Source organism: Sipha flava, unplaced genomic scaffold, assembly GCF_003268045.1.
Source record: "Sipha flava isolate LNK unplaced genomic scaffold, YSA_version1 75_pilon_pilon, whole genome shotgun sequence".
In the NCBI taxonomy this organism is placed as follows: domain Eukaryota; kingdom Metazoa; phylum Arthropoda; class Insecta; order Hemiptera; family Aphididae; genus Sipha; species Sipha flava.
In genome coordinates this window covers 1257304-1281524 of record NW_020273615.1, presented here as the reverse complement: position 1 = coordinate 1281524, position 24221 = coordinate 1257304, and the positions used below count along the sequence as shown (strand labels likewise).

Sequence of the window (24221 nt, the reverse complement as noted above, 5' to 3'; positions counted from 1 at the left end):
TAATAATAATAATAATAATAATAATAATAATAATAATAATAATAATATATTATTACAGCGAGTCTAAAATCAGAATAACGACAATATTACAGTCTCAAACGAAATATACAGCGGCAGCAGCGGAAAACGAAAACCGCACGTGCCGTTCGCGCGCAGCACATTTTGTTGTATAAAATTACAACGATAAAAATAAGTAAAAATTGTAAAAAAAAAAAAAAATGAAAATGAAAATAATGTTACAAAAATATTAGACAGTACAGTTGCGACGGTAAAACATCGCGATATTAATTTCCAACCGACGCTCAAGTGGGCGTGGAATACCAGTTGTGATGATGGTTCTTCAACGATTCGGCGGCGTACACCGATGACGGCGTTGGCGGCGGTGGCGGCCCGGTGGCCATGGTCGACTTGGCGGCCGCGGACGGATGGTACAGATGGAAACCGGCGGCCGAGTGATAGAACGCTGCTGCGGCGGCCGCGGCGGCCGCGGACGACTGGTCGTAGTGGTCAAGCGTCACGGTCGGCGGCGGCGGCGCGGGGTTGTACGGTTGCGGTTTCAGCGGCAGCGAGGGCGGCGCGGCGGACGACGTCACCTCGGCATGATGACCGTACTGGTGCTGTTGTCGCATCAGCAGCGCGTCCGCGGCCGTCGGCGGTGCCAGCGACGCCGGTGCCGGTGGCGGCTGCGATCCGTACAGGTCGTACGGCTGCTGCTGTTGCTGTTGCTGCTGTTGCTGTTGCTGGTTCTGATGCTGTTGCTGGTGCTGGTGCTTGTCGCGCGGCGACACAGATGACGGCGGCGTCATGGCCGTGTGGTACTCCGCGTAGCCGTACGGCGGCGGCACCGCCAGACCGCCACCGAATTCGTTCTTCTGCAGCGGCCCGAACTGCTGTTCGCTGTAGCCACCCTCGCTGCCCGGCGGCGTTGGCAACGTGCTCATGTCGCCCGCGTAATAAGCGGCCGTGCCGCCGATGCCGGACCCGCCGCCTGGTGATCTGGGCGCGTGCACGTTGGCCCGAATGACGGACTCGCGGTTCGCGTAGATCTGCCGGAGCAGCGCGGACGCCGGCAACGTGGCCGGCGGTCCGCCCGTCGATTGTTGGTGATGCGACTGTTGATGATGAAGTTGGTGATGGTGATGGGGCGGCCCACTGGGATGATGGTGGTGCTGGAGCTGAACGTGCTGCTGCTGTTGCTGCTGGTGCTGTTGCTGCTGTTGTTGCTGCTGCGGGTGATGCGGGTGATGCGCGTGATGGCCACCCAAGTGGTGCGCGCCGATCCACTGTATCGTGCTTTTTTGCTGTTGCTGTTTGAGCAGCGCGTCCGTGCTGAAGTCTGTCGGTTGATGCGTTGCGGCGGTGGCCGTCGCCGACGTCTTGTCCGCGGCCGGTGGCAGATGCTTGGACATGGCGTGCTCGAGTTCCTTGACCGCGTTCGGGTCGGTCGCGGGCCTCTTGTCGCCACCGGTTTTCGGCGGACTCGGCGGCAACGTGGACTGACATGACGTGGACGCAGGACTGAGGCTGGCGAAATGTTGCTTCCGGCTCACCGCGTCCTCTTCCGAACTACTGCAGCAGCTGTTCTCGTCCCGCGCGGGAAGTAGTTCCGCTATCTTCCGTTTGTGCGCTTTCCGCTTATTGCTTCCCGATTTCTTCGGCTGCGTCCCAACTATGTTGTTGCCGTTGACGCTGCTGCCGTTGTTGTTGTTGTTGTTGTTGTTGTTGTTTAACTGAAACGAGTGCAACGTTCGAGTTAATGAACGGTTTTATATATTTTATCACCGTCAAAATGCACGAGCAGTGTTCGTGACGACGGTAACAGGAGGGTGGTGTACAACGACGACAATACGAAAGCATGAAAATATTACACCCAACACTAGTCGACTAGTCGGCTGGTGTCGAGCGATAGCGTACCGATTTCCGAAAACTCGACAGATTTGTCATAAACTATACCATTTTTTTTTTTTTTTTTTTAATCGAGCTATTCAATGATTTATTTACTGTAACGAAGTTGTGTTCATTTTTTGCATTTCCATTTAACGATCAATTTTATTTGATTTTATTTCAACGCGTCGATTGAACTTTTACTCATGATACGATATGTCCCGTCGACACAGTGCAGGGTGAAAAATAGTATCGCAAATGGAACTCACTTGTAGGCGTTCGTTTGTCGTATTGTTCAGTTGAGTAATATCCACGTGGTTTCTGCCTCTTGTCGGATCACCGTTCCCATCTGCTGACTGTCCATCATCTAAGTCAGCTGGCGTCAAGTGATCTCTTCTAGGGTTTCCTCCTCGTCCATCTGAAAATAGCCAATCAATGTTATACATCAGTGTAAAGCACGGCCTTTACATTGGTTTTTTTGATGAGCCTCCTCAGGCACCGCTCACCGGTAACCACATGACTTACCTCCTCCGTCGCCATCGGGAGAACCGTTTTCCGGGTCGTTGCCACCCGTTTCTTCTCTTTTCACCGCCCTCTGCCTAATGTGTTCTTCCATTTGGCAACAATCCATTATCAAATTGTCGTATTCCGTGGCACTGTAATCAATATATTATGTACATATATGTATGTCCATGTACATATACAGATATAAATTTAATTTATACACTTCGCGATCAATATTCCGCAGAGGTTCGTATAATGTACGCATATTTTTTTATTTTTATTTTTTTTTATCTTTTTTTATAGCTAGTGAATGTTCTGAATACAAAACGAGAGGACACGCCTAATTGATGTGGGGTGAAAATAAAATATAAACTTACCTGACCACGTAGTTGACACAAATGATGTTCTGTTCTTCGGCGTTTTTCGAGTTACACACGACCGTACCGCACGTCTGCATCCAAGTGTAACCGCCATTTTTGTTCATCACTCTATAGTAGTGCGTCATCATTTGTCCTTTGTTGATAACTGAAATTGATCATTTTCATTTTATTGGTATTAAGTAGTTTTAACCCATTTCATTTATATTATTTATAATGTTTATACCAGACATATACCTATATTATACTGCATATTATTATTATAATTATTTAAATACGATAAACTGTTAACGTGGTCTGTAGTAAAAATTGTAACAAATCAATGAAAATTATTTCATCAATATAATTAACGAATATATTTTAAAAACGATTAATTATTTGAAATGACCAAATAACACCCATATTTAAATATTTGAGCATTGACATTAGAAATACTATATTTGAGGTAGTTTTCAGACTTTACATAACATAAATTGATAATATTAGTTAACCGATTAAGTACAGGTTTAATAATATTAGTTTCGGGGAGGCTATTAAGAACAGGGTAGCAATTATGAAAATATTAAATCTGCTCGAAAAACATGAATCTTAAAATATGGCATGAAAAAACGTCACTATATTTGTGTTATTACATCAGACGAACAAGTATGAAGAATATCATAGAATGATAAAGAAGGATGATAAATCCGGAGTATTATAGTTTGTGGAGTTAATGAAACTCATTTAAATCTGCGCACACTCTAAAGAGCTCTGTGGTCGTTTTATAAGAAATCCAAAGCACGACATTTTTACAAATAACAACGAAGGCGTAAACGTAAATGAACGTCGAAGGCCCGGATGATGATAGGTATATTAATTGTAACAGTAACATCGGTCGTATCAGGGTACAGGAAAAAAATGTAAGAATTACATAGCCACGTAAAAACACAATTGAAAATATATGACAGAGTGGTATTTATAGTCATACGTATGTAAATAAATTGATCGAGAGAGTTAATGCACTTAAATTTCCCTACCGGCACAACATTTTGAGAAAAATTTGCATATAAAAGCTTTCTATCCGTGAGTTGAGAATGTCACTAGTTTAATTGCATTATTAATAAAGTACTAATAAACTAAATTCAATTTGTTTAACAGTATATAAATATATTTTTATGAATGCAAGCACAAATCATTAAGTTGTTGACTTATAGCCGGTTGATCGTTCTTAAATTTAAAAACAAAAATTTAAATTAAATATATCCATAGATTGGTAAGTATGCAAACGTTATGCATGCATACATCATATTCTCAATATCGAAGTATATGAACGAATGGCTTTATATGAAATGTATGTACAGACACATAACGAATAATTTATTTCTAACATCCGATTTTTATTATTGTTCGAAAGCCACTTGCACGCGACTCGTATGGCATATTTACGTCCGTTTCGGGATGCGGCGGCGCTATAATTTAAGTATTCAAGTCATTCAACTTTACGGCGATGAAATGGACATTGCTTTTTTTTTTTCTTCCCCTCCCCCCTACCCCGGATGATTGCGTACAGCGTACACATTCATTAGGTTTCTCTTTTCCCCCCGTCTGACGCAGTGGTTATTTTCAGGCGTACCGCGGTCGCGCGCGCATAAAAGGACGACCGAAATGTGTACACAATGCGTGGTGTATAAAATACGTCCCTCTACAGATTTGTCACATGGCGTGCGTACGCACTATAATGTATACATACAGATACAAACACATGCAGAGGTACTTCTGTTGAAATATGCCGGACAGGTATCGCACCGGAAGCTCCGCCTTACCCCTCTCTCGGACTGGCCGTTAACTGTGACCACGGTAGATGTTATCGTCGTCCACCAACAAATACTATACAATGTGCCACAGAACCATCGTTGTCTTACGCACGTATAACATAAGCATGTGTATAATTCGTACGATATATAATTCGGTGAAAACGAATACTCGGTGCGTATGACTGCGTTCTGAATACTGATTACACACTCTTCCGGTCGTTATTCAATTACGGTTGTGTATATAGTAACGATGATAAAAATAATAATAACAATAATAAATGGCCGCCATTTGTGTTCGTCAACATAATAAAATATTGTACGTACTCGCACAGCAGTTGTTGTCACCAACCGACCAACCACCCATAAACCAGCCCGTATGCTTTATCTATTCTTATCAGCACGCGTACATTATATATTATGTATTGCATTGTTCAAAAATGGTAATGACTATACGCGATGCAAAGTTGTGGTTCGTGTACGTTGCAAGTTGTATTATTGTAACAGGTACTTACGGTCTAGGTGACATTTTCGGAGTTTCCCCACGTCTTCGCCGTGACATAGGGTGTACATGTTCATGCCGGTCAGTTCGTCAGCCGTATAATCTAATATCTCCGCCACCCTGTGGTCGTAACAGTAAATTATTATTATACATTTGCGGACAATAAAGTGTTAATACGTATTAATGCGATATAATATTGTAGCAGCAAAAGCTTTTACTCGTGGCTACGAATCTACACTTGTAGGTATAATTTTATGATAGTAACTGTTGAGAATGTTTTGAACTTGTATAAATTTATCAACATTTATAAAAATTTCTCTGGAATTTGAAATTAAAGTGGAAAATAATACTTTCCTATAGGTTATAGATCAAATTAAAAGTGTTACTAATTTTATAGTTTTTCATACGTATTATGTTCTATTAAATTCAGATTAACTATGGTATAATTTTGTTATTATTCTTAAAATAACATAATATTTCACTGCCCATTGTTTAATTTGTCGTGAAAAAATTTCTAAATAAATAAAATTAATGTTATAATTTATTTTATTTTAAGTTCAAATAACTCATAAATAACACCACCATAATGCTGAAAATAATATAATATCTCAACTAAGATAATTACCTTGGTTCGCAATGAGCTATTCGAAAGTCGAAGAATAGTCTAGTGACGAACATATCGGTTTCCAGTCGGATTTCGTGCACACTGGGCGGCGGTAGAGCGATGGCCAGTGACACAGCTCCCAAGAGCGGTGGTGCGCATTTTCGATTATGCGAAAACGTGTATTGTGGCCTCAGTCTGCAAATCAATAGCACCACCTGCACAGGACAAAATTATAGAACCGTGAGTCTTGTGAAAAAAAAAGAAAAAAAAATCATTTCCGACCAAATTAAAAACTGTAATGGTTGTTTATATTATACATTATAAGATTGTCGACAAGTTTTTATCATCTTCATCAAATTCTATGATATATATACACATCGTATGACTGTTAGTTGCGTGTGAAAAAAAAACAGTGGTTAGTGCGACATCAACAGTTTTGACACGTAAATAACATAAAAAAGAATATATAAAACAACCTCTATGCACCAGAGGCGTTCTTTTCTGGTATACTCATCACGATCGCTGGATATGATTTGTACATCCTGACAACAGCCATGAGTCGGCTGGCTACTTCAGTCATTCAATTTTCATTTTTAGGATAGGTTTACCTTTCTATGTAGTGTGTATGATACACGTATATGAGTACCTAAACTATATAAACGTTTAATGGGTAATGTTCAGGTGCTTATACTAGGTTTTTTTTTGTAGACACTTCCGACTAGAAATTGTTTTTTTCAAGTCTATGTGATTCGAATTTCGTATATCGGTTGAATACTAAGTTTTATCTGTTTTTTGTTTCTGGTTTAGAATGCATCAAATAGCTTACAAAGAATTGAAATAAAAAGATCAAACGCGTGACTCGTACAATTATTGTTATTAAATTATTTTCTTTTGTTCTTTCAATGCAAACTTATCGAGAATATATATATTTAGAATTAAACGTTCACGGGTCTATGGAAACTTAATTAATTAGGCTTATTAAGAATAGACGTCGAAAACGATCAAAATTATTCGTCCATGAAACCCAATCCATTCACATACACATATCTATCTTGCTGTTCAATTGAAAAAAAAATCATTAGGACTTTTCACGTCCACATAATATGAGGACCCAAGTATAATTATCCATGGTTATTTAACCCCATCTGGTTATTATTAGGTTCATCGGAAATCGACGAGAAATGAAGTTAAAAAAATTACTTAATGTACTGAAATTATCTACCCAGTTATAATTCAGAGATGTATTTTCGACTACATGTCGATATAATTAAATATTTTTTTTTTGTGTATTTCGTATTTTACTATTTTATTAAATTAAAATAACATTTATGTAATATCACTTTTGTTTGACTATAAAAATTTATTAACGATACTAAAGTTAATTTTACTGTCATTTCAATATACATTACTTTCTCTTCACTATTGTCACCATACATTTAAACACGCATGTATATATATATATATATACTCATTACAATATATTTATATGAACAGTGGTCAACTCTGTGGTGATGGGTTGCTAAAGTATGAAATTTCTATACGCACCATCGACCATTAGTTTATATTATTATTATGTTACATTGTTACGTACCTATATATTTTACTGCACAGTTCAAAATCGACAGAATTTCTCTAACGACGAATACTCTAGTGTAAATAAAAATAAATGTTCACAAAAGTATTCGATCGCTTAATTGTGTTTCTTCGGACCTCTATACATCTTCACTCGTTGATAAAATTACAGGAGTTATATCGAAAACGCTTCGGGTGCTCAAGGATATATATCCAATTAAAATGGTACGAGTATTTCGAACAAAAGTATACTAATTTTTAGTGGTTTCAATAAATCATCATTTGGGGTTGAATTTTCCTTCAACCCTTGTATTTCCTTAGCATTTATTTCGTATCCCCTTGTTTCATTGGGTCAAAGCAATGACGTTATATGTATGATTATCATCGACTTGTATAAAAGTATTGGTGTTTTGTAAATAAATAATATTATTTTATAAAATGCTGGACGTAATACATTTTCTTTTCGACTTAGTGAAGTTTACAATAAAAAAAAAAAACATTTTATAAAATATTATCTAGGAATAGGTAAAATGAATTCAATTATTAGATGTTAATTTCAATGGTGACTTGTCGGGATTATTATTGTCAAACAATAGTATGACGCACTCGTTCGCGGTCTTATAAAGCTATATATAATCACACAATCATCAACCCTTTACTTCAATTTTGGTTTGAAAATTACACATCTCCCCTCAAATAATATGGGCATTCATTTATTACTAAGAAAATGGGATGAAAATGGATAATTCTACACCCTAGACGGAAATAATAATATCGGTACTAGAAATATATAATATGTACAGCGTGGACTCACCCTATATCCGGAGGATTTGAAATGGCAACCACGTTTAGTTAATGTAGACTTCATTCTAATGCAAAACGCTCTGTCCAAGCCTTTATAAGCATTTGTGCTGGACAGCGACATCACAGATGAAACTGAAAACATTAAATAGTATAAAATAATTATTGTTCTGTCAACTGTACATTTTTCATATTACGAGTACCTATCACAAGTTAACTGATATATTGTTAAAATTGACTTCTTAAGGATTTGTGGTCGAGTAAAAAATCTAATCCAATCTAATATTTATTTTATAATAAGTATATTGAGTATAATTAATATCATTGTATCTTTTTTTGATAATTTAAAAATAAGGAATAAAATAAAACATAATTTGTTATATTTATTGTAAAAAAAAAATTGTTTTGATGATTGTGCTGGACATAATATTATAATATTATGTTGCACTGCTATGGAACACAACATTACGATTTTGTGTTCGAGAAGTGAAGTCACGATCATTTGCGGCTAGACTAATGATCCGTGCTTCCCCATATATTGGGAGAACCCATACGATATTATAATGTTCCAAACAATAAGCACATAATCGGCGGTCAGTGTGTGAAAAACGATTATATTTTCGTTTTCCTTGAACATAAATTGCTTCAACGAATTTATAGGTTTACAGTCAAAAATAATGTTGACAGAGTACAAAAATTATTTTGATGTTCTTTTTTTTTTTTTTTTTTTTTTTTTTAATTGAACTCTCGATAAGAAACTAAGATTTTTTGAATCTGTGTAGGGTTTAAAAATCATAGCCCCTCGCGTCAATTTGTAAAAACACTCCGTCACGCACTACTGGAGCAATAGCGCGTTGCAACTAAAAAGGATCGAACTAGTTTTTCCCTCGGACTAGATGTATTTTGTTTTATTTTTTTTTTTTCCATTTTTTAGTTATAAATTGGATTGCGTTTCGGTGTTCTATACGGCGTGACGAGGCGATAAAAAAAATATAAAAAAAAAACACTCAGGGTGAGCATGTGATGGCTAATCACGTGAGACGCGGTGGAGTGTGGCCTACACGCACGATGTCCACAGCGGGAGGGATGAAAACTCACCGTCGGGATTCGCCGTGCCCACGTTGGAACTTCCTTCTTCGGAGCCGGCGCTGCTGGGCGACGGTGATGCCATGCCCTGGCCCTGAGTCAGTCCCAGACCTAGTTGCTCGGCTAGTTCGGAATGGTCGGCCTGGTGAATGTAGTCGAACACACTACTACCGGTCATCTCTACCTGGAAGCGGTACATGTACAATTTTAAAAGTAAAGTAATGGTCGAGCGGCGTTTTTGAAACCTCTTGAGATATTGGTTGTGCACACGTTACGAGGGGAATTAAACTATTCGGACTTAGTGAAAAATCTTCCCCGGGTCGTCCATCATTGTTACCATCCCGTAACGTTAATTTAGTCTATACAGGGCTGTGCGTATGGTTTACAAACACTCCCCCCTACGGTCTAGGAAAGGGGGGATTGCTACCGGGGTTTAAAGGTTGCGCGGGCGGGATCCGGCTTCGCTCGAATTCGACTCACGTACACTTGAGCCGTGCGAGCGTGTTCCTCATTCGTAATTCTGAACCGTACTCAGCTCTTTCTCTCTCTTTTTCTCTCTCTCTCTCTCTTGCTCACTCTCTGCATCTCGCGCCCGTCTGACACAATCAATAGCTATGCTGCAAAGGCCGGTATGGGGGAGACCCAGGGTTTTTGCGCTTTTGACGTGGCCTTTTCACATTACTATAGCGTATAGGGATGGCTTCTAGTACTGACGATTGTTTCCACATCACTTTTTACCGAACAAACCGAATAACGTATACGACGTTATTAAATAATATATACAACGGCGCGTATTATATTTATACCTACAATTAGAATGATAAAAGCAACTTTTAAATCGAAATGATAATTTTTAGGAAAAACATAGTATACTACATAAAATAATCGAAAAATATAGAAAAATTTAAAAACAGTTTTTGAAAACGCTCATAATATATTCATTTATAGGACGTATAAATGAATAAGCATCATGTACATTTTTAATTAAAATAGGCACAATAGAAAATGTATTTCTTGACATAATAAGTTAATTTACGTTTTCTCTCATTTAAATGTTCCATATTTAGAAAACCCCATTCTTTGTACTCTCCATCATTAACGTTTCTCAACATCGAAACACTTAAACAATTAAGATTAGATTTGTATTTTTCTTATAAACTCTTTACAGGACTTATTGACTGTCCTGAGTTTCTAAGTTGTTTCTCCTTCCATACTACATCTCGTAACTCCTGGTCAAAATACACTTTTTATCTTAACACAGAAGTAACTAATAACGCAAGAAATACTCCCCATCATAGAATTATGAAAACAAGTAACAAATTAAATATTGATGTTCATCATATCACCAAACTTCAACTCATTCAAGTTATATTGTAATTTATTACTTGTTAATTCATAGCTATAAGTATATTATATTATAATTTATATTGTACATCATTGTTTTTATTCTCTTTCTTTATTCACTTTTTGTTTATGATTATTAACGAACGATTGTTATTATTATTAATATTTATGTAATTAGGCTTGGGCCCGTATAAAATTTAAATAAATAAATAATATTATACTTATTTTTTTTTTGCTTCATTTATTTACCAGGAGCATTTTATCTTCATAAATATATATATTTATAAGAGCATACTAGTTGCTGTCTTTAATAATGTTAAATTTAACATCGTTATATACATTTATATAAAATAAAATATAATTATATCAAATAAAAAAATGTGAACTATTATATTTAAAAAAAAAAAAATTTAACATAAATTTAAATCTAAATTTAATCTAAATTAAAATTGGATTCTTTATGCTTGATATCAGTTTTATTTTAACAAATAAGTAACGAAAATTAAATTCATGTAATAAGGAAAACCACTGAAAATTAATGCAAATGAAAACTATGTAAAATAATAATAATAATGCCAATATAAATTAAAAATATTTTTTGAGATACAACTACAGTGTTCGTTTTATGAATATCGTATAGTATATTCGCTATTAAGAATACAGGAAATGAATTACATTTGGAGACAATAGATAGTGTTGTATAAAAAGAAAGGGCATTCCACGTAACAATGGACATATAAAGAAGCAATTTTAAAAGAACTAAAGAGGAAAAATATTTTAATGTTGAATATTTTTAAAAGAAAAGTAGCGTGGCGAGAAATAATGTCAATTATATCTAATATCACTTTGAATATAACAGTAATCATAAAACATTTGAAAATGTTATCAAGTGTTTTATTTGAATCGTATGAGGTCAATTCTAAGCGACTACGAAAATAAAGTTGATAGCGTATTATTTAAATTAGATGCTTACACTCAAAATGTGTTTTGTGTTTTCCCGTTTGGCCATATGAGTATATTTAAAAAAAAATATTATGAAATCGTATAATAATTCACTCATTTAGTTAAAATTGTATTATTAAATATACAAGATGTTTTTCGAGGGAGTGTTTTCCAATCGTTTCAAATAGACCGGTATTGAACGTAATTAATATTGCCCGATTCATGACGTGGGGTTTTCGAAGGGGAGTGTGTATATATGTAGGGGAAGTAAAGGCTTTAAAATTATAAACACCTAAATCATATGCATATATTGTGTACTGCGTATATTATATACAGTGTATTTATTAGTAAATTATATTGCAATCTTAATATTCTACAGTATAATTCATAGTAGGTACACATACTTATTGAATACAACAATACTTATGTTATGTATTGTTTAAGACATTTCAAAATACTTACTTGAGAAAGTCCTAAATAGATGGATACGGTTTCTGATATGTATAGAAATCGTCCGTCAGCAGCTAACGCAAATGCAAAACCGTCCAACGACTGCAAATAAAAATTAATGTTAAATAATAATAAAAAGATTGTATGATTAAAAGTCGCATATTTGATTACTGACTTGAAGTATGTGTGTGCCTTGGTGCTGCTCAAACAATTCCATGGCTATGGTACTTGGAGATCTATTTCGAGCCGAGGTTCCTGCAACATCAAACATAAATTATATTTTTCAAAGTTCTATATTTTCTGGTTAATTTTCTTAACTTGGATTTAGTATATTGCAGCCACTAGCCAGTTGGTATATTTTTTCATTAAACGCACAAAATCATGTCGTTTCCCTCAAATAAGAACTGCTCCCATACCCCCTACATAAATACGTTGGGTTTAATCAAAAAAAAAAAAAAAAGCCTATCGTAATCCTCTACTGAGTAAACATTTTCGTTCCCTAAGCACCCTCGCGACTTTCATTTGGAAACTTGGTCGTTTACTTTGTACAAACAGTCTGGTGTAATGTTGTGTTGGTATTAATAACATATCTCCCTTATTTATTAATCGATGCAATAATCGAACGAATGGTATAGTAACTGTATAAATATACAATTATTTCCAATATTTGGATTTGAAAAAAGCTGCTTAGTACGTTAATCGTGTATGTGCGAAAGAAAATTCATCTTCGTTTGTTAGACTGCAGTTCTAATATTGTATTTGAAAAATGCTTATGACACCATGTACCTATATCATATTCCAAATACTAATATTGCAACCTACCACCACTACTAGGAACCATAAAGTATTGCTGGAGTAGAATCGTCCCTAGGGACAACTACCACATGTGTTCCTGGCGGTGTCAACAATTATTTATTGTTATTTTTTCCAAGGGGAAAATGCCCAACTTTTAGAATATATGCTATGAGTGTGTCGAATACAATATGAAATTAGTTTTTGTAAATTATACTTCTAGATATTATTTTAATACCAGAAAAAAATACTACTTATTTCCTTTACTGTTTTGATTTGTTTATATTTCGGTGTATTAAAAAAGTGATTTTTACAATGAATCTAAATAATACTTTGATTTCACAAAAAGCACAGATAATTACTAATATTATTTATACTTGAACTGTATGTGATGTTTGTTATTTTTTGATGGATTATAACATTAAATTCTAAACATATCTATTTATTTAAATATGATTTTTGATTTTACATGTTATTTAAATTACATATAATTTATGATTCAAATTAAACATTATAAACATGGGAATTTGTTTAATATAAGAAATATTATGGAATAAGTAAACATTTAGACCGACTTACACTGGTGATCTTTCCCCGCTTGTTATTAAATCAGTTTTTTTGCTTTTTATTTTATTTTTTTATTCGGTTCTACACAAATAAATATACACACATAGAGTGGAGAAGTGCACCTTTGTTATCTAAATTAACTTAAGTTAGTAGCGTACGTGTGTGTTTAACAAATCCTGTCCCCCTATTTTGTGGGTGGCTGATTGAAACCGCAAAAATAAAAAGAGATGGGGAGAATGTTTAAAGTCCTCTCCTTGCCTTTAACTCGGTTAGCTCGAGGTTTATTCATGGGTTCCAGCAATCAGTCGGGTAGTGTTTTAAACTCTTCTCACCCCTAAGTTCCTCTTTGTAATGATAACAAGCCCCCAGGCACTCTTAATTCGCTTTAAAGCGATGTAGACGGGATTTGTTTGTTGAAAATATTATTTACATTATTATACCAGCAAATTATAATCAAATTTAGTGGTTATTGAGATATTGTCAACATGAAATAATTATGTTTGTTCTCAAACTACCAGTGGTGACAATTGTACCACGGGGCCAAAAAATTACAAACCTTATATAAGTGTTTAGTAAGCACGTTTTAAAACTGTATTTATTTTATCGATCTAATAACAGTGAATTGTACTATATGGTCAGGTGGACTAAAGTTAAAATGAAATACATTATGGTTTAATAATAATTAAAAATATTTATGTTTTTAGTATAAATTTATAAATTAATTATATTTTATAATAATTCTGTATTGTCAGGATATAATATAATATCACATTCAACTTTTACAATATATACATATCAGACATTTTTTAATGTTTAAATCATATTAAAAAACCTATTATTTATAATGCGCTTAATGTTTGAATAACATACTAGGTTATTTGAAAGTAACGCTTTGGAAAAATAAGAAAAATAATTATTTTTATTTTGAAAATAAAACTTGATATTGATACAATGAAACTAGCGTGTTTTGTACTACACAAGACGTAATGGAGGAAGGTGCATTTCGGTACACATATATAAATGTACAATAGTGATGGTGATAATGATGTTGATAGCATGTATAGAATTTTTGCTGGCAAGTGGTGTAATCAAAATAATTGCCGTAGCGGTGATACGATATAAATATTGATCGGATGATTGACCGTGGAGAGAGATGAGTTTGGCAGCCTAGCTATTGGACAATAGGCATGTGTTCTCTAGTCTCGTGCTGATAACCGTGGAAGGAATTGTCATTTTTTTTGAAGACACGAGTCACGAATTACTAACTGTCTCTTGTTCTTTTCGCTTCTTCGTCCTTGCCCCTTTATTTTTTCTACGCGCGAGCCATCTATTGTGTCACTGGACAAGAAAGCTCTGAATTATTACTATATAATATTGTTATATTATATATATATATATATATATATATATATATATATATATATACTGCGCGTGTACCACTGTCAAACGTCCCAGAGATATTTTCTCGTAGGTACTACACTCTACTACAGTTCATCGAATACAGAACAAAAATTTAAAAATAAATATAAAAATGTAAATGTAAAACCTTACTGCTTTTATAATTATTAGAAAATATTGTCTTATTTCTAAAACGGTTAATACCAATAAATGTTACATTTGAATAAATTTTAAATGGAACAATTAGACCTTATATAAAAGGTAGTTTTTTTTATAACGTATCAATTTATTGAGTACATTAATAAATTTATAAGTTGCACTTGAACGACAATGATATGCTTATTTTATTATCCGTTTCTCTCATAAGTAAAAAATAGTAAAACTATTTGGTAAAATCAATATATAATTGTAGGTTACAATTTTACAAGCCATTACTATTAGATAGTGGTATACAAATTACCTATAACTTTTCTAAATCAGTATTACTTCTCTTTAAATAATTTAATTGTCACATCACTTTTGAAATTTTTGTGATTTAAATAAATACTCTTGAAATAGTTAATATAACATTTCAAACGTTTTTCAATCATTTTTACTATATTAATTTCAATAATAACACGTTAAAATAAAGTAAAATATGTTTATAAACATATCCTATTTCCATAAGCAACAACGAAATCGTCTATGAATAATGTTTTTTTCAAACAGCGTAAATCGAATAAAATAAACTTAGTATCGAGAGTGGGCATATTTTTTGTTTCCATTAGTCATTCCCATTGTTGTCCGTTGAATTATTACGTGGTTTATGTTCCTGTTTTATATCAGTACTAAATAGGGTGTATCATGAATATTAAACGTTTTCCTTATAATTTCTATGTAAAATCATCGAGTCTTCGCAATTCTCGTGTGCAATATATGTACATGAAAATTAGAAAAATATAATATAGATAAATGAAGTAAAATGAGTGTATACGCACATATAACTTTTGCAGTATGTTTGAAAAATTCAAAGCATTTACAATAATGATTCGAAATGGAAACGTGCGTGTATTTATATATAATTATATAAATATGTACATTTTTTTAATGCTTTGAAAGTTATTTCAAAGTTTCTCATATTTTTGCAACATCCTGTACGTGAAAAGATACCGTGTAGGGTACAAGTGAGAAAAGTTGACGATCTTATGCGTGCAAGTCTGGTGACCATAGTCGGTCATGTGCAAATCACGTGGATTATATAGTTGACCCGGCGAACAGGCGACCAACGGAGAGAAAATAGATTTTCGGCGGGCGGAAAATTCGCGTTCACGAATCGGGTCGTTGCGGGCGGCACTCGGGCGGCACATGCGCAGGAAGCGATGACGTAGCAATTAAACCGTGCGCAAATCGAAATAATTATTATCATCATTACCATCGAAATGTGTGATCTTAGGAAATAAGTGAATTACACTCATAGTTATATGTTTTATTGACCACGTCTATTTTATTTATAGGGCCCGGATTTTACAGCACTAAAAAGAAATGATCAATCGTTACTTTATAACATGAAAAACCTTAAGATAAGCACGATAACATGCCTTAAGAACATAAAAATAGCGACAAAAAAACCAATTTATTTGAAATAGCTTTTAATCCCCCCCCCCGTTAACAATTTATAAAATTTGCATCTATCAAATAATTATTTATATATTAATACGAAAAACGAAACGGTAATGAAACGAGGATTTTTATACACTCCAGTCATAAACAATATTAATAAACATAAACAAACAATAACGAAAGTAATAGTTATACTACAACTATACATATACGAACAAAAAAAAAGGTACAAATGATGTAGAACCCCCGAGCCGTGATTATTATTATTATTATTACCGTTGCCGTCGCTTTTCCATCGGAAAACCTTACGTGTTCGCGCGCCGCCTCTGTCGTATGCAAATCTCGCCGTGACAAAGTGTTCGCTTGTATAATGTACGCAAATTTCATCGCGTCTACATACGCGCGTGCACTCACAATATGTGTACACCGTGCGCGACGCATACGTCACACGGGGACGTACGACCTCCTTGTTAATCTAATATATAACGCACCGCCGCCGCTAGCCCCCGGTTAAACAAATCGGCCGCCGTCACCCTCTTTTATGTCGTCGGCGGCGCGACGTTTAGCTAGTTAGATGCGTATTGTGCGCGCGCGCACGCGCGCGGTACACGGTCGTCGCGCGAAAGGCGTTATTATTACTATTATTACTACTATCGTCGATCGGAACACTACGCGCGGAGGCGTTGAGCACGCGCGCGCGTCCCAGTAGCGCCCGCGGGGCCCGTCAAATGAACCGAAAAATATTGCGACTCCCGTGTCACGCGTGTACCTCCGTAACGCCGGGCGTTTACCCGCTGCACCGGCGGTCCGCGCCGTACACGTCGTGCCCGTCCGTCCGCACTCGCGCTGAGTGCTCGCGCGTTTGCGTATAATTGTTATCCGTGTTATTATTGTATGCGTACGTACGCCGCTCGACTGGTGGGCGGGCGCGTGCTCGCCCCGAAGGGACCGGGTGCGTCGGTTCGCGATCAGTTTATCGACGTTCCGGAGCCCGTTCGCTGTATATCTTACCTGAAACGCGTAACGTCCGTGTCCAACGATTAACGGGGCGATACGAGGGGTACGATTTGTTGTTTTTTTTTTTTTATTTCCGTGCACGTGCAAACGGCATCATTGCGCTATTAGCTCTATATGGTGCCAATCGTGTGTTTATGGAACTGCGACGAACAATCTCGGCAATGGATTAAAAATCATTTATGAAAGAAAACTCCCGGTGAACGGGAATTTATGCTCTAAGATGTTGAACACTAATTTAGATGCATGTACTAAAACCGTAGGGATAATGATTGTTCGTGGTTTAAAAAAGTATTATAATACAGTTGAAACAAATTTGACTTTAAAATAAATTCGCGTTATTCGTTCACAGTAATCGATGAATAATATACACCGAACGAAAATCACGAGCTTAGAGATGAACAATTTTCTCCACATTAAAATTATTTTAAAATCATGGCAATACATATAGGAATTAAAGGACCAAATATACTGGTTTTCAAGCTAATACAGTAGTCCGAAGACATTGTTCGAGGATACATTTTTATTCGACTAACCAAAAATTGCCACGAAATGACTATCTAGTTCATTATATATATATACGTTGTCAGCCGCGAGCTAGTCCCGGCGGACACTCAATAATGGATAATTCGATAAACTTCGGATAGAGTAAACGAATTTACTTGACCGTTCGACGAGTGCATTTAAACGCGAAATCAAATTATATAGGGCTGGTAATGTTTTGATTGACATTTGTACGGTGGTTGTATAGTGGTCATCACCCTACACAAAATTATTTAGAGGAAGATTCTCTAGCCTGTAATGGTAGGTAGGACCGTCAAATGTGCTGGTAAATTGTGTGATTCATAAGATACAGAAAAAAAGAGAACTGTTTAAAGTGAGAAATTTGTTTTTGACCATGTTCATTATCGCGAAATTTATTTAACAGTATGTTGGAAAAGTTCGATACCTATCCTTACCATGTACCTCTGTACCTACGTAAATAATAAAAGTTGTTCGTTGTTAATTTAAATGAGTTTATTAAAAATAATAAAAAAAAAAATGTTGTGAAACCTAAAATATTTCATACCAATTTATTATTGAAATAACGTTCTGATAAATTTTTCTTAAATTTATTTTATTTTATGTATTATTAAATGAACAAAAATCTACTATAAATGTAAAATATGTTATACAGGGCGATTTATTATTAATGATTGAAAAGTATAATCGTGTTGTATCTTTCGAATTTAAAGCATTATGTATACTTAAGCCATTGGTGCAGTAAATCCTCTATTGAAGTTATAATTTCGTTAGACGATTTTATTATGTTTATTTCTTGTAGCGTAGCAAAATATATAAAAGGATAAAATATACTCATTTTTATTCATGGGCTTGAAGTTATTTACTCGAATAAAATAAAAATCGCATTGGGCGATGAATTGATGACAAAACGAATGTACAAAAATGTACAGAAATTGTTGTGTACATTTTATAACAAATACGAAAACACGCGTCGTGTTATTTAAAAATATAAATATTGTTTAATAAACAATTTTATCAGATAACATATAAGAAATTAAGACAGACATTTATAAATAACTTAAACCAAAAAGAACAAATTATCATATTTATATCAAACAATCAAAAATGCTGGAAATTATATGTTTAGTCCCTTTTTTTAAATTTCAAACAGATCTGCCCTTTAATTGAATGCCGGTCAAGTGTAAAAGTTATTTTTGTCATTCTTATTTCAACCCCAAAACTGTATTCGTGCACCCGGAAAAAACGCATTTACAATATGGTCGTCGGTGCATTTAAACTGAATCCGTCAAATTAGTGATTGTCAAAAGCAACATCCCCGACAAGTGCAGACATTACCCCACGAAAGACTAAACGATATTTTTAAAAGATCAAATACGTTATTCTCTAATTTATAGGATGTTTTCATTTAATTTAAAATATTTTGTAATATACCAAATGTAACAGTCTTAATGAGTATTTTTATGTACTATAATTTTTTATGATGGAAATAACAAAAAAAATTAACATAAATAATATTAATAATAATATAATTTTAATTTGAAATATTTAAAAATGAAATTATATATAACTGTACCTTTAAGATTTTTGGACGTGGACGGCGGTCCATCCCTTGTCCATGGTGGGTCACCATGACCCGAGAAATCTCTCAGTTTTAGGTATGATATGGTCAAACGTATAATGGATGCTTTATCTAATTGTGAAGTAATAGCTGCTGGCAGTGGCAGCATTTTGGCCAGTTCGTAGAACTCGTAGTTCTCTTTGCCCCTTCGTGACCGAGCTGCGTCTCTACTTTTTTCTTTTCTTAACTCCAGTATTCTGTAAGAAAAAAAACAAATAAATAAATAAATAAAAACCACGGTTTACGAGTATAAACAAAATTGCTTTAGAAAAAGTATTCACACATAATATCGATTAATGGGAATAATATATTTAGAAGAAGTTGTTACATTATAAGTCCAGAGTAACGATTAAAATGCATGAGCTGTCCAGAGTTTGTTTTTAATTATTAAACCACACACATACGTAGTCGTCTTCGTCAGTAATATTTATCGAGAAACCGGATGAAACCATGTATGGAAAGAACGGACGAACCTCTGAGCGTTATATTCGAGTCACACGCGTCAACGTACATCATATTGCACACACCGCGCGCCGGCTATTATTCTCCGGATTTGTCAACAATTCAAATTTACCGGTTTTTGATCGTATGTTATACATATTATTTTATCGAACGACAAGATATGGCGATAAGTCGTGGATAAATGTGTGAGTGTGTGTGTGAGTATGTTTTAGTGTACATATCCATATAACTATATAACGTCCGAGATACCAGATGGAACAAAAAGATATACAGAGCAAGAAAAAAGTATGTTTAAAAACTTGACCTTCACAAATTTTATAATTGCCAACTCGTATATAAATAATGCCGTCGTCTGTAAATCGGCTATAAACGCTAGTAGTCGACGGTGAATGTATATTAAAGTTAATATTTCTGAGAATATCAAAGTACTTATTTTTTTACTTGTGTTGCTCATATACTGTTGTATATTTGTTGAAAATTATTGTTAATTTGAACACAAGATTATGGGACGACAATATATTTTTTATTTATTAAAACCATTTCATGCACCGATAATCGCACAAGACGTTATCCTTATTTGGAGAAATTGACTGGAGTGGATTTATGAAGCATTGTCGTTAAGTTATCGCATTATTTTCAATTACTTCTATGAATTTTAGGAATTTATGAAGATTGATCGGGAAATAATAAATTTTAAGATATTATTTTATATATTGTACCTAAATATACATAATAGATACAATGTTGTAAAAAATACTCTTCAAAAGTATTTCAAGTAGGTATTTGAATATTTCAATTGAAAAGTATTAAAATATTCATTTAAACACCTTAGCAAGCTAATAAGTATTTAAATACAAATACAAATATATTCAAAAAAAATTTCAAATACTTTTAAATACATTTTTCTAAGCTTTGATGTTGTCAGATTCTTGATTACGACAAACATTACGACAAAATTACATTAATTTTTCGTGATTAGTGACTAGTGACTAACGTAATTAATTAATTTTCTCGATTATCAATGAATATCGATGGTCGGCACATCGTGTCGCATGTGAGTATGTGGGATACTGGGATTCGAGGTGTCGAATATTTTTTGTCGATAGCAAAAGTTATAATGTCACTTCGTTTCGTCGACGATAAGCAATTTTTTCAAAATCGAAAAATCAAACTAAAAATCTTGTTCGAAAATTTTATATTTAATATTTTTAAATATAAAATATAATAATAAATATTTAAATATTTAACAAGTATGGATATAGTATTTTTGGATATATTCTATTTTAAATATAAATAAGTAGAAAAATTTAAAAAAAGTAAAAATTAATAACTTCTTAGTTAGACGCGAACGTTCTTTTATAACTGTATGTAGTTAATTGTAATTTTTAATTTATATATTATTCAATATTAGATATGAATTATATACACATAATATTTATACAAATTAAATCGAATAAATTGAATATTTTATAATCGACTACGAGTATTACATGTATAATTGGATACCTTAATTAATCCAAAATAAAATTTAATAAGAATGAAGGTTGTTTGGCACGAGGTAGTGGCTAGTACTTATTTAATACATACACGTTTTTAAAACTTAAATCAATTTTTTTTTTTAATACATTATCGTGGTTGACCATCACCGAAGTTTTTAATATGATTAATGTAATAGAAGATCTAAATACGATAGCACAGCCAACATGTATGAACAGTGTATGTTGTCCAGAGACCATTGCGTAGACGACAATTGATATGTTTTTTTTTCATTATTTATTATTATTTTATGAACAATTGTTAATTCATATTATATTCTAACACGACCATTTTCGGTATAAAAAATCGTGAAATGATATAGGCTATGTTTTTTTTACACCGATTGTATCAGTTTTCTCACTAACAACCTGATCAGAATAGCAATAAATTTCCAACTTAGTACTGCAGATTGTGTCGAGAACTTGATAGTGATAGAGAAAAAAAAGGTTGTCAATGATCCATTAAAAAATAATAATAATAAGAATAATAACGATAAATGAGAAACTTATTATAAATTCCAACAAATAAATTGTGTATAGTTTTATGTCACAACGATGTATGATGAGGAGAAAAAATAAAATTTTAAACATAATCATTATTACGTCACGTCGGTTACCAATTATACAATATAAGATCCTTGTGTAGAAGTTATTAGAAGAAAATGGATTTAAATTAATAAGACTGTTTGTTTTTAAGGGGAAAATAATGTCTACCGATATCTGTCGATTTCCCAAGGGAAAGACTTGACCCATCGAATACCCTCTCCATACAATCAATTGCATCTGGCTCGAATACTGCGCGCGTTTAATCAAAAGTATACCGGAGGATATCATCTTCCTATATATCTTTTAAACGTATATATATATATACACATATGTATAAATATAAACGGGATAATTCTTCGTTATAAGTATAGATATTTTATAAATGTATATACTTTACTAATTAATAAAATATAATATTAGTTTCGAAAGGATAAAAAGATGATTTCAACGGCAATGTATTCACAATGATTTTGTATATGTATATATACAATACTATCAAGCATTACTTTGTTTAAAAAAAGCTTTAATTACGTCATAAATATACCTACTGTTAAATCTATTAATATACAATGAAAATGATTAAGTTAAGTAATAATTATAAAAAACCACATGAAATCATTTACGAGGTTTAATGTGTAGACAGACACGTTCCATTTAAGATAACATTACATTGTAGATATGAAATATACCACTACATCAATAACTAAAAACAAACCGTTGATTGTTGAACTGTAATTATTGCTGTATCTAAGCCTACTGGAAAAAAATAGAATATAAGCCATTTCGTAATTTATAAACGTGAAATCATTATACGTGTATTCCGTTTGATTTGCCGAATGATGATTGTTTCATATTAATCAAGCAAATAATGTAACGTGATTCCGCCCATTCGTACGATGCGGTTAAACCGTGAGGTATGCATTTGTTTTGGGCCATTTAGAAAACAACGTGGATAAATAAATCTATATCGCTATCGATTTTTTAGACCAGTATTGGTACGCGTAAACGTTGTTTCTTCCCGACGACTTGGAACCGACTGCGTTCGGGCAGACGACGAGCGTGCCGATAAACGAACGTGTGACGATGACGAATCGAGGTGCTCGATGACAGAGCACGGCGAACGCGGTGTGCTTTGGGATTCGACGGGTAGAGACGATCAAGTATTAACACCCGTCGCGACACTGCTACTGTTCGTTATGGAGTCCGAGGAATGACGCGATAATAATTCCATTGTCGTTGGCAGCCCTAGTCCGCGTTTCAAAGGCAAACGAAGTTAACGTTTACATACGAGAAACGACGCGTGTGCCGGTGCTACATTGATTGGCGGTGGAGGAAATAAAAACGTTAGTGTTTCAGAACGCGCGAGGGGGCAAGGTACATGGTGAGAAAATAGAAAGAATGAAAAAAAAAAAAGAAGGAAAAAAAGAGGAATTATCAATGACAACGGTTTCCCCTTGGCGTGTGCCAGCCACTTGCGTTCGTCTTCTTTTCCTTTACGAAGCAAATTGACCGAATTGCCCGACCAGAGGCGAAGGCGGCGGCGATGTTCCCGCGGGACCTAACCGACGGCGGCGGTGGCGGCCACTCGGCACTTTGGACGCCGCGCCAACACACACCGTGTTTATTAGATTACCAGTTCTCTTACGAAAAACATTTTCACTTTTACAGACGGACTTATACCAGACACATACATTTATATATACATGTGTGTATGTGAATGTGTGTGTGCGCGTGTTATAACATTTCTCTGTGAGCTCAACTTTCATGTATTGAATGACCGTCACTTCGAATATTCAAATTTCTGTTATCGCTATTGTTGTTAGTTTGAAACAATACAATACGATTGGTACTATATGGCTTTCGAAATGCAATATCATCAAGATCTGAATTTAGATTGGTTTGATTGTACTTTTTTTAAGTTTGACTTATTCGCAACGATTGCTTGAAAACAAATTGTTTATAAATGTTACTAATATTATAATATGATATACAATAGGTACATAAAATATTGCATTTACATATTGTCATACAATTTTCATCATTTTTTTCTTTATTTTAATGTTGTTAAATCACATAAAATAACACAATTTTTCTCTATATAATATACATATGCTTCTCCTCATTAAAATATTAACATTCAAATAAGTATAAAATCTATGATTTGGATGCACTCTGCACACCTTTCGTAGTCTTATATTCTAATCAATGAACTGGCAACAACACCCACGTTACAGCTGTTGAGTTCGATACATCTCAATTTCTTTCATATACCAACTAGAGCTATTGAGTAACAGTGATTAGCATCCTTA

The 24221-nt window shown here is 34.3% G+C and overlaps 1 protein-coding gene across 3 annotated transcripts in view; it reads right to left on the bottom strand.

Moving 5' to 3' along the window:
• Positions 1-6: 6 nt before the first annotated feature.
• LOC112692584 (protein trachealess) overlaps positions 7-24221 on the bottom strand; it is a 136209-nt gene continuing 111994 nt past the window's right edge. For all 3 annotated transcript variants that reach the window (XM_025567303.1, XM_025567305.1, XM_025567304.1), the window contains 11 exons: positions 19325-19566; positions 12032-12111; positions 11869-11958; positions 9133-9304; positions 8048-8169; positions 5683-5876; positions 5071-5177; positions 2766-2913; positions 2410-2540; positions 2154-2302; positions 7-1730 (listed from right to left, as the gene is read on the bottom strand). In XM_025567303.1, the coding sequence (XP_025423088.1) occupies positions 303-1730; positions 2154-2302; positions 2410-2540; positions 2766-2913; positions 5071-5177; positions 5683-5876; positions 8048-8169; positions 9133-9304; positions 11869-11958; positions 12032-12111; positions 19325-19566 (2863 nt within the window). In that variant the 3' untranslated portion in view covers positions 7-302. The remainder of the gene's footprint in view (positions 1731-2153; positions 2303-2409; positions 2541-2765; positions 2914-5070; positions 5178-5682; positions 5877-8047; positions 8170-9132; positions 9305-11868; positions 11959-12031; positions 12112-19324; positions 19567-24221) is intronic.